This window comes from Phacochoerus africanus, chromosome 1 (assembly GCF_016906955.1).
Source record: "Phacochoerus africanus isolate WHEZ1 chromosome 1, ROS_Pafr_v1, whole genome shotgun sequence".
Lineage (NCBI taxonomy): Eukaryota > Metazoa > Chordata > Mammalia > Artiodactyla > Suidae > Phacochoerus > Phacochoerus africanus.
This window is the reverse complement of record NC_062544.1, coordinates 126,214,791-126,226,425: the sequence shown is the minus strand read 5'-3', so window position 1 is coordinate 126,226,425 and position 11,635 is coordinate 126,214,791. Positions and strand designations below refer to the sequence as shown.

General features: G+C 45.6%; 1 protein-coding gene across 1 annotated transcript in view; it reads left to right on the top strand.

Annotated features, from left to right (window-relative positions):
• Positions 1-10,487: 10,487 nt before the first annotated feature.
• The window catches only part of PRICKLE2 (prickle planar cell polarity protein 2), a 349,250-nt gene continuing 348,102 nt past the window's right edge, over positions 10,488-11,635 (top strand). The window contains exons 1-2 of the mRNA XM_047778600.1: positions 10,488-10,681; positions 11,456-11,541. Coding sequence (XP_047634556.1) covers positions 10,640-10,681; positions 11,456-11,541 — 128 coding nt within the window. The 5' untranslated portion in view covers positions 10,488-10,639. The remainder of the gene's footprint in view (positions 10,682-11,455; positions 11,542-11,635) is intronic.

Here is an 11,635-nt window from a genome sequence, read left to right as displayed (position 1 = left end):
CCTCACCAGCAGTCTACAGGCACATAGTCCAGTGAAAGACCCTGAAGTTTAGAACAAACTGTCCAACAGAACTTTCTAGAATGATGGAAAGCTTCTATTCTGCAATGTTCAATCCAGTAGCTTCTGGTCTTATGTGGCTCTTGAGATTGGAAAACGTGGCAAGTGTGACTGGGGAAGTGAATTTTTACTTTTAATAAATTTAAATAGAACATACTCTGATATGGGACTTGTGAGTCGCCATATTGGACAGGGCAGCTGTGGAAGCTGCCAGATGCAAGTGTGAGGAGAATCATAGGCCTAGATGTCTGGGTGGGGCAGAACATCACACCCCCTCCCCCACCTTTTCTCCTCCCCCTCCCCTTAGATTGCAATGTGAGCAAGAAATAAACAGCTCTTTGGATTGGCCTGTGAGAGTTACTGTTTGACCAGCTGGGGCTGCCATGACTAATACAGACACATGTCTTGGCAACCACCTTTATGAAGAAAGGACAATTCAGTCTCCTGCTCATCCATTTCACAAGCTTAAGGAATGCTGGCAGCCTCTGCTGAGGTCTCATTTTCAGCCTAGTCTGTGGCATTGATTATCCTGTATAAAGATGAAAGAGGTGGCTTTGTGGGCCAGTGAGTAGTCTCACTTAGCCATTTGGTCATACTGACTCCAGCTCTAAGCTAAGTACCAAGGTTCGATTCTGTGCAGAACTAAGTTCCAACTTTTTTTTTTTTTTTTTTTACAACTGCTTTAAACTGTGAATGTCCTGTATGCGACAGAGAAAGGGCCATCTGGTTTGATGATTTTTGGCTTGAAGAAGAGAACACGAAAAGACAAGTATAAGCTTTAATACTCAAGAGATCCGATTCTTTGCTGAAGAGGAAATGAACTCCATGTCTGGGAGAATTCCGCCAGGAAAGGGCCAAACAGATTGTGCTCTCTGGAGGGTTCTCAATGGTGCTGTGAACACCATTCTTAACACTCCTTTTGGTCATTTTCAGGGTGAGACAATGACTCACCCCTGGAGCAGGACTGCTGGACTCAATTTCTCTGGTCTCCTCAGAGAGAGGATCTAGCAAGTTCTAGTGCAAAGCCAGAAGGGCTAGGAATGCAGGAGCCATTCCACCTGATTTGTGTACCGGTCTGTTTCTGGAAGAAGCACCCTGACACATGTTTTATCATAAAAGGAACCAACTTTGGAATCAAATGGATCTCTGCCACCCACAATCCCAATTCTATCACTTAACTGACTTGGACAAACAAGGTCACTTCTCCGAGCTTTGTTTTATTTCATTTCAGGATAATAATAATAAACTGACTTCACAGAGCTACAACAGGGATAAAATGACCCTGTGTCTATGGCAGCATTTAGGACTGGGCCTATGGGGGGACTGGCACCATGGGGGGACTGAAGGCTTGGAGCACATAATTCCAGTCCTGGCACATGAGGGAGCAGCTTCAGGGTGGGTCTGTAATGAGGATGTGGGTTTCTGTCCCAATTAGAACACTGTTTCTCAAACTCCGGTGTGCATTCATACCATCTGGGGATCTTGTTTAAGTGCAAATTCTGAGTTAGCAGGATTATATAAGTAAAGGGAGTTCTCAGGTAGTCATTTCAAGGCTGACATCACCTTTGAAGAGCTAGGAAAACAAAGGTACTTTTCTTCCCCTGTCACCCACATAGAAGAGATGTATCGTCTGCTTCGGATGGGGAGGAGGGGGAAGTGTTGGATCAGGATGATGTATAGTCAGCAGACAGGGGGGGAAATCTAGGCAGATGAGTATAGAAATCATGGAAAAAGAAATGGCTTAGAGGTTTTCAATCCTGGCTGGACTTTCACCTCACCTGGAGAGCTTTCCAACTCTCCATTTTCAAGTCTCACCCAGGAACATGGATTTAATTGACTGGGATGGGGCCAGACAGGCCGTATTAAAGCCATTAACCCCTCAGGTGATTCTTGTGTGCACTCAGGGTTGAGAACTTCTGGGCTAGACAAGAAGCAGCTTTCCCAGTTGAAAAGAATCAGTCATCTTTATCAAGATTCTAGATCAGGTTTGGTTTGGGGGCTGGTAATTTAGGGGGAAAAAGCCTCATGAAAATTGCAAGTAAAAGAAGCTAATAGGTTGAAACCTTGAAAAACCTGATCCATTTGATTAAGTTGTTAGAAGAACACTCAATCTCTTGTTGCCGAAACGATAACTTAGCTCAGAGTATTTGAAGGCATTTGTTTGTTTGTTGAGAAGCCAAAGGTAATGGGAGATGTGAAATCCATGCCTTTCTTTTTTCTTTCTTTTTTTTTTTTTTTTGAACTGGAGCTTCTTTTGGACTCATTAACATTGTGGATTTGATGGTCCTCTGTGTTCACAGAGGCTATTGAATGATTCTCACTGGAACACAGAAGCCTTCTCGGCTGCAGTCATCAATGAAGGCCCCAATTCGGTGGTTTCTCCTTCGAGGTGCCCTGAGCCCAGCAAACATGCTCCAACACCCTCTGACCATGATCATAATTGGTGTTGCTGTGATTGAGTTTAAGCTCTCGAAATCCAGGGGTGGGCTGCCTTCCTGTCACCAAAAGCCAGCTCAGAGCTGGTGTTTTGCCAGCCTTGAACACAAAGCTCAGCCCCATTCCGGGATCTCAGCATACGATGTATGTATCTGCCAATATTGTGGTTTTACGGAAGATTCCTTATGCCTCAGGGCAGTGGCCACGTCAGGCACTGTACAACATTCCCCTTGAACAGACCCCCTGGGCACCTCTCTCTCCCTCTTCCTGGGAAGCCTTCGCACACAGCCAATAAGGAGAGGCTCCTCCACCCACCTCCCCCTTCCAAACTTTTAGAACTTTGGAGCAGAGTTTGGCTCTGTCATATCTGCACCACACTTTTCTACCAAGCCAAACTTGGCCCACTTGCCTGCATGCAATAAAGCTCATCTACTGACACTAGGCTGAGCTGAAGGAAGGGGCAGCATTTATTGCAGGGTGCCAGCAAGGAATACGGTAGCTCATGCTTAAAAGGCGCAAACTCCCTGAAGGGTTTCAGGGAAAGGTTTTTAAAGACTGGGTGAGGGAGTGGAGGCTGTGGAATGCATGATCTGCTCTTGGACATTTCTCTGATTGGTTGGTGGTGAGGTCATCAGTGTTAACTTCAACCTTCTGGTTCCAACAAGTCTGGGGTCTCTCTGCTTGCAGGCAGCATAAGGTGAACTTCTTTCACCTGCAGGGGGTTTTGGTGTCTGCCAAACAGCTGAAAGGTCATGGCTCAGCATATATCTATAGCCCTTGAGGAAGAACTAAAGATCTTTGATTTTGTTTAATAGCTAAATTATTATTTTATCTTGCATGACTGTTTTCCTTTCTGCATTTTCTCACTTCTTTGATTAAATGTATTCTTTGGAAATCAGGGAAGAGCTGGAGGCTAAAGTTTTCTACAGACAAGAGGCAGGCAGAGAACATGGGGTGGGGGATCTTTCATGGGAAGGCCCCATTGGGTCCTGATGGGTTACAACTTGACTACCTATTTCTAGGCAGAGCAAACCCAAGGCCCTCTAGAATCCCAGACCTGCCCTCTTTAAGGATTTGTTATCAGCTGTTACCTGGATGCTGAGCAGTTTATTCTGAGCACTGCTTCTGGGAGGAAGAAAAAAGCATGGGGGGTGTGCAAATCACAGCCATTGCCTGAGGCACTGCAGAGGCAATGGTTCTGCTTTGTGACTGCTCCTTGGAATCACAGGGGGAGTCCTTAAAATGTTGATGCCTGGGCTGCATACCCTGAGATTCTGATTTAATTGGCCCAGGGTGTGGGCTGTGCATTGGGATTCTTAAGAGTTCCCCAAGTCATTCTTAGCACTCAGCCAAGTTTGAGACATTCTGTACAAACTGGTTAGTGCTAAAGAGGAAGTGAAAAGGACAACCAAGTTTCTTAGCTTATAAGAGCTATTGCTTTGTCCTGATTGCTGACCCTTTTAGTCTTGTTTTGAGTGTTTTAATTCCTTATAAGTGAGCTCTCCAACTCTCACCATTAGAAAAACTGTGTATAAACCTAGACAGTTTCAGAACCCCTTGAATTCATTCATTCTTTCTTTTCTTTTTCCTTTCTTTTTTCCTTTTGTGTGTGTGTGTGTGTGTGTGTGTGTGTGTGTGTTTAGGGCCACACTGGGGGCATATGCAAGTTCCAGGCTAGGGTTCAAATCAGAGCTGTAGCCGCCACCCTATGCCACAGCCAACACCAGATGCAAGATGCATCTGTGACCTACACCACAGCTCACAGCAACACTGGATCCTTAACCCACTGAATGAGGCCAGGGATCAAACCTGCATACTCATGGATACTAGTCAGATTTGTTTCCGCTGAGCCACAATGGGAACTCCCCCTTGAATTCTGTGTCTTGGTGAGACAAACAGGACATTAAATATGAGGTGGAGTGGGAAGAGGGGGGACTAGACTTTATTTTTGAGTTAGGGTTGAGGAAAATGCCAGCTCCTTATGTCAAACTAATATCCTCATTTGCAGAATGCTTTTCAAGCAACAGACAAGGATGGCAGAAATGGGTACCAGGTACCCTTCTGTCTCCTTTTCATGATTTCTCTTCACAAGGCAGAAGGCACTGCAGGAAGATGATACAACCTGAGAGCTGAGGTAAAGGGGCAGCCTTGAGGAGTGAGGTGTGGGAAGAGAGACTGGGAATAAGTGGAAAGAAACGTGGTCAAGGGAAGGATGTCCACTCAACTTCCTAAATACGCTGGACCTTCGAGTGCACCTGTGTGTAAATTAAAAGGCCCCCTTGAATGCATCCACCTCCCACCCCAGGCAGGTGAGGAACCCTGAATGCTTAGTGTGTGGATGTGTGAGTGGGAGAGAATGTGCTTTAATAGAAAGTGATTCCGAAGGGCAGGAACAGATGGTGAAAACCTGGGATAACAAAGCTGGGCTTTTTCTTTCTGGAACCATCTCTCTTAACAGCACAAAGTGTTAAGCTGATCACACTACGTCAGTGAGTGTGTTTCCTCTTCTGACCTTCCTGCTGGTCTCAGGTTTCCAATGTGATATTTATGAATGTACTCTGTAAACAGTAGATGTCTGCCTAAGGGCACAGGACTGTCTAACGAGTCAGCTTTGCATCTTTGTGCTTTTATTATTTTTTTTTTCTCTTTTTACAGCCAGACCTGAGGCATATGGAAGTTTCCAGACCAGGTGTCGAATTGGAGCTGAAGCTACAGTTGCAGCCTATGCTGGATCCTTAACCCACTGAGCAAAGGCCAGGGATCGAACCCACATTCTCATGGAGACTATGTTGGGTCCTTAACCCACTGAGCCACAATAGGAACTCCATCTTTGTGGTTTTATAAAGGATCTAGGAAAACCAGGCACACAGCATTATAAACCCTCACTGCATGGTCAAAGGGAGTGTCAGAGGAAGGGAAAACAAAAATAGATTTTTCTTTTATTTCCAAAGACATATATGTCATGGGTAAAAAACTTAGAAAATTGGAAAGACATAAAACTTGAAATTCCTCCTTCTGAAAGAATAATGAATGGTATTTGTCTCATAAGATAATTATTTGTACATATTTAAAATCCATTATAATTTCAAATTTAAAAGATTCCTAAATTCAAAACTACAATGTTTCTTGTAGAAACAAAGTTTGAAAAAAGAAAAAAAATCATCTATATCCTACCACTCAGGACCTCCTAATCATCTAGAACTCTAAAAAGTTATGTAATTATTTACCTATTTTATATTTTTACCTGTATTATGCAAGGAATGCATGCTCATTTTGTAAAAGTTAGGTGAGGAAAAGGGACACTATTAAATCACTTGAAACTCAAACCTTAAAACAATCGATCACAATCTATGGTATTTTTTGTTACAGTTTTTGGATCTTTCAATATTGGAATATGTGTATTTTTGAAAGCATAGCAAGTATTCAAGCTCTTCTGTAAATGCAAAATCTTATTGCTAAGTTGTAACCCAAACAATGTTCATACACATTTCCCCATGTCCTGCAACTTCATTCTTAATGTCTGGGTAGAATTCCATTAGAAGGATGCACTTTTATTTAACAGGTCACCTAATGTTAAGTATTTCATTCATTTGCAATTTTTCTTTTTCCTCTTAGCAACAAAACTGTCATGACTCTCCTTTAACCACATATTTGTGGGGGGTTTTTTGTTTGTTCGTTTTTGTCTTTTCTAGGGCCGTACCCGCAGCATATGGAGGTTCCCAGGCTAGGGGTCTAATTGGAGCTACAGCTGCTGGCCTGTGCCAGAGCCACAGCAACACAGGATCTGAGCTGTGCCTGCAACCTATACCGCAGCTCACGGCAATACCAGATCCTTAACCCACTAAGCAAGACCGGGGATCGAACTCACAACCTCATGGTTCCTAGTCGAATTTATTAACTGAGCCACAACGGGAACTCTGGTAACTTAATTTTTAAGATAAGCTGGGGCAATGTCTCTGTAGAATCCTAAGGTTTTTCAAAGAGAAGGATGTAGACTGCTCAGTGTCATTTTATCTTTTCAAATATTTTTACTTTAAGCATATTAAAATACATTTGTGAGTGTAAGATGATTTAATGCCCTATGAAATATTTAGCTCTCCAACACTGTCCCTGTATTCTAGTTCTCTCCTGATTTAATTTTTTCTGATGGTATATGTCAGTTTCATGCTCCTACAGAGAAAATGTGTAGACTACAGACATATGTGCATTGGGAAGAAAGAGGAAGGTCTCCTATCATCCCACTACTGAGAGAGAAACTGCCCTTTGCTCACCTCCATCACCTCCCTCACCATGCATGATTTTACACAGTCTTTTTCAAAATACTCATTGTAGACTTCTCATTAGAAGGGCGCTTTGGGAGTTCCCATTGTGGCTCAGCAGAAACAAATCTGACTGGTGTGCATGAGGATGCAGGTTGGATCCCTGGCCTCGTTTAGTGGGTTAAGGATCCAGTGTTGCCATGAGCTGTGGTGTAGTTCGCAGAGTTAGCTCGGATCTGATGTGACTATGGCTGTGGCGTAGGCCAGTAGCTTTAGCTTCGATTCAACCCCTAGCCTGGGAACCTCCATATGCCTCAGTTGCGGCCCTAAAAAGAAAAAAAGAAAGTACTGTGTGGACACATCCCTGAGGTTTCCTGCAGGTGTGTAGAAACAGGGCATCAGCGGCTTCACCTGGCTTAAGGAAAAAAAAAAGGAGTTCTCATTGTGGTTCAGGGATAATGAATCCAGATGTGGGTTTGATCCCTGGTCCTTGCTCCGTGGGTTAAGGATGTGGCATTGCTTTGGCTGTGGTATAGGCTGGCAGTTGCACCTCCAATTCAATCCCTAGCCTGGGAATTTCTATACATATGCTGTGGGTGCAGCCCTAAAAACAAAACAAAAAAAAAGCAAAACCCCAAACCCTCTCAAAAATGGATTAAAGACCTAAATATAAGACTGGATACTATAAACCTCATAGAGGAAAATATAGGCTGAACACTCTCTGACATAGACCACAACAATATCTTCTCAGATCTTCTAGAGTAATGGCAATAAAAAAAAAGAAAGAAAAAGAGAAAAAATGTAAAAGCCAAAATACAGAAGACCAGTACATACAGGCCAAGGGAAGGGGTGATAAACAGCTCCTTGCTACACTTGATCTAGATTTGATGTTAAAAGACTTCAGGCAACAAAGGCCCAGTTCTCCATCTAGATAAATAAGTGTACATTTCTAACTGAAAAATGAACACATATTCATGCTAGGAAATATATGTAAAAGGCAAAAAGAAAAAAAACCCACATCATTTCACCATCCATTTCAAGGTTCTATGTATTTCTTTCCAATTCCTTGATACATCTATCTTAAGACTAGCTAAAGCCCAGCAGCTGTATACTGGTTTTGTTTTTCTGCTTTATATTATAGTGAAGGCATCTGCCCATGTCAATAGTCATGGATGAGGATTTCTTCAAGTTCTATGAGTCACTGCATTGCCTTGAGAGATGAGGAAGGAGCATAAATCAAAGATGTCTGTGAAGGGCCCATGCAGTGATAAAGCAGAATAAAACTGTCTATGGTTTCCCTATGGCTGACAGAATACCTTTTTCTTCCTGGGTTACTACTAAGCCTCATCTTCCTAAGCAAGATTAAAATGGTTGCTGAATAGATAAGTAAGATAGTACCCCACATAAGCAAGCCTCAGGTGTGAATAAGCCCAGGGAAAATTGTCTCAGGCTCTGAAGAGATAGATCAGCCACAATGAGATGCTTTTGTGGCAGGTGGGGGGGGGGGGGGCGGACAATCTTTACGACCCCCCTTTTTGACGTGGGATTGTGTCTTGTGCACTTGGCTGGTTCAGTCAAGCATATGGAGACCACTTATATCTTGTTTCCTCTTTGATCAAGAAACAAAAGTTAAGGCCCACGAACACTTAAACCATGTTCTCCATGGCACTACTGCTGTTGCCTCCTTCACCACCCAGGTGCAAGATGTGGGGCAGGGCCATACCACTGGCCCTTGGGTTTTTTTCCAGGGAATTTGAAAAAAAGATGCTGCTTCCTCTAGTTCAGATCATGCCCTCCATTCGTTAGCAACTTGGAATGCACGAGTTTTGTTACTGACCTTGGCTAAACATCTTTGTAATTAAAATACAAATCGGCAATAACCACAGTGTGAACACTGCCCTCCCTGGCCTGCTTGTGCCAGTTACAAAGCCATGTGCAGTGCAGTGCTAAGCTGGGTGTGTGGTAGTCCTACTGAGAAGGTCAGGTGGTCATTCTGGGCTTGGGACTGATTATAACTGAGGTTTGAATTGCTAACACTCCCTGCCCCCACCCTAGCCAAAGCAACAGCCTTCTATTTAGTTATTTAATAAATGGGAAGCATTTGCAATGAGTCAGACCCTGCGCTAGGCCTGGCCCAGTGAGAAAATGAATGGATGATGGCATTTGCCCTCTGTAAGCATACCCTCCACTGGTGATGGTGGGCCTTGGATAAATAGAAAAATGCCATATGGGGGAGTCTGCCCTTTAGGTAACTGAATTTTGGAGCATTTTTCCCAGGGTTAGGATTAGGGTGAGCTGAGTCAGGCAGGGATGTGTAAGTGTAAGGTAGGATCCTATCTTTAAAATGATGTTCTATTCATCTTTTTTTGCATTAATTTTGATTTTTTAATTATCGCACAAAAATCTTGATGACTGAGTTAGTTGGAGCCGCTATAAATTTTACACCCGAGGCGAAGACCTCACTTGCTTCACCCTAGCTCTGGCCTGGAACTCAAATCAAGCCTTGCCCTTGGGGCATTGAAGATCATCAACTAATACATACTCACACACGGGGTGTTGAAACTGTGTCATCCTATTGTTTTGGACTGGCCTTTCCACACATTTGCTCATAACTCCAGCCAAGCAGCTTCTCTTCATTCAAGTTCATTGTCTCAACAGGAATAATACTAAGTCAGGAGGATGATCTATTTGACAATGATAAATGTCTTCTTTTGATAAATATTTATGGGGTACCTACTATGTGCAGGCGTTGTTATAGGCTCTGGAGCTACTGAGACAAATAAGACAAGCTTGAGTGAGGGCAAATAAGTAAACAAGATCATTTCAGTGTATGCTGCATGCCCTTTGAGGGAGTGTGAGAGATGTTACAATAGGTCAGGAAAGTTCTCTCAAGGGAACTAGTATTTGAGCTTGAAACATCAATGCTAAATGGACACCATGGCTTGCATTTTTTTTTTTTTTTGGCAGTTAATCTTTAATGAGCCCTTGGTGCCTGTTATAACATATATAACAACTGTTAGGTGTCTCAATTCATCTCTCAACAATGCTGTGAGGTTAGGACTCTGGTTACTTTTTTTTATTGATAAGGAGACAGAAGCGCAAAGAAGCCCATTTATTTGGGAAGATTACTGACTAGCAAGTGGAGGAAAAAGAATGGGCACATAGGCGCTGGGGCTTCAAAGTTTGCAGTCAAGATTCAGCAGTTACTTAATGAGCATCTGCTGTATCCCAGGTTCCGCAGAAGTAGATGAAGCCATTTTTCATCGCCTTTCTCCTCCTTATTTACCAACACTCAGCAAAATACTAAATAGATTCCATGCATGGTTCAAACTTTTAAAACAGTCCATTTTGGGGGTGATGGGAACGGGCGGAAATGTGCACTAAAACGAGGTGAACTGTACTGTATGTGAATTATATTTTAATTAAAGCAACAACAACAAAAAACCATCTCAACCCTCATCCCTCCACCTCCGCCCCCTATCCCAGCTCCAGCTGCAGGGCCTTCAAGTGCGGCGAGGTGAGGGAAGAGCTTTTGGGGAAGGGCCCAGGTGAGGGCAGGGAATTAGCCCCGGTGGGCCAGTCGGGAAGCAGGGAAGGAGAGAAAAACGGTTCAGCTGGGCGCTAGGGAGGGATGGGAAGGGCCCGTGGACCGCGGGGCGAACCCGGGGAGGGCGGGGGGATGCCGGGAGAGAGGGAGGGACCTGCGGGCGGGAGGGCGAGAGGCACCGGCAAGGGAGGAGGGGGAGGCGTGCGCTCCGGAGCCAGCCCGGGGCTGCGAGGCGGATACAGGCCACCGGCTGCCGAGGGTGCCCGCCCAGGCGACCCGCCCTCGCGGCCGCGGTACAGACGGACCGACGGACGGCGCGGCGTGCAGAAGGCGCCCGGCCATGTTCAGCCGGAGCTCCCGGAAAAGACTCTCCAGCCGCTCGGTGAGTGTCCCCCGCCCGAGCGGGGCCGATCCGGGTTATCCCGGGGCCCTCGCAAGCGCCCCTGCCCAGGCTTTCTCCGCCGGGCTGACCGCGCACCTGTGGCCCCAGGTAAGCCGAACCCGCGGGCGGGGGTGCGGTCCCAGCTCTCGGGTGCGCTCTGAAGGCACAGAAGGGGTTAAGTCCGATTCCCCACTCCCAGCGAGAGCCAACCGCGAGCTGTGACCCTAAATGTCAGTCCGGGGGCGTCCCGGGAAGCCTCTTCCATTGCCCCTTCCCTTAATGCAGATTGGGATCCCAGCAACCAGGCTCCAGCGTCCAACCTCTTGGAGCTCTAGCCGCAGACTTGACTTTGGGGCTGTCTTTTGGGGTGTTCTGTTCTGCCTCTTCCCAGGAGCAAGAGTCTGGTCCAAGGCGAGCGAGCAACGGTCGCTTCTTGGGGACTCTGGGGAGCAGAAAGGTCCTGCTTTTGTTTCTTAGAAACCCGTGACTAAGGTGTCTGGGGGAGACAAAGCCCCAGCCAGGGCCATTTCTTGGTGGCTTAGTGCCCACATCAGAGGCAGGCTTCCTAGGTCGGCAGAGCCTTCCGCAGGCGGAGACCACCCCTGGGGCACCGGCAGCGCCCCGCCCCAAGTCTCCCAATTCAGTGAGGAGCTTCAGAGTCAGATCAGAGGAGGTCGGGTGGGAGAGGCAGGCCGTCCAGCCTGGGACCTCAGGTGGGGCTTTGCAGGGAGCTCCGTGGTGGAAACATGCTTATTTTGTCTTTTTGTTTTGAAGTTGACCGGACCGGGGCGGATTGAGAGAGGCCAGCCATGTAACGCCTGTGGTGATCAGTGCCCTGGGTTCGCCCTGCATAAATGGAGGTAGGACGCCTTATAACAGATTCCTAAAGACACCACTGCAGGGTGTAATTACACATATATGTCCGCCGTGTACATATATGTATAATTACACTGA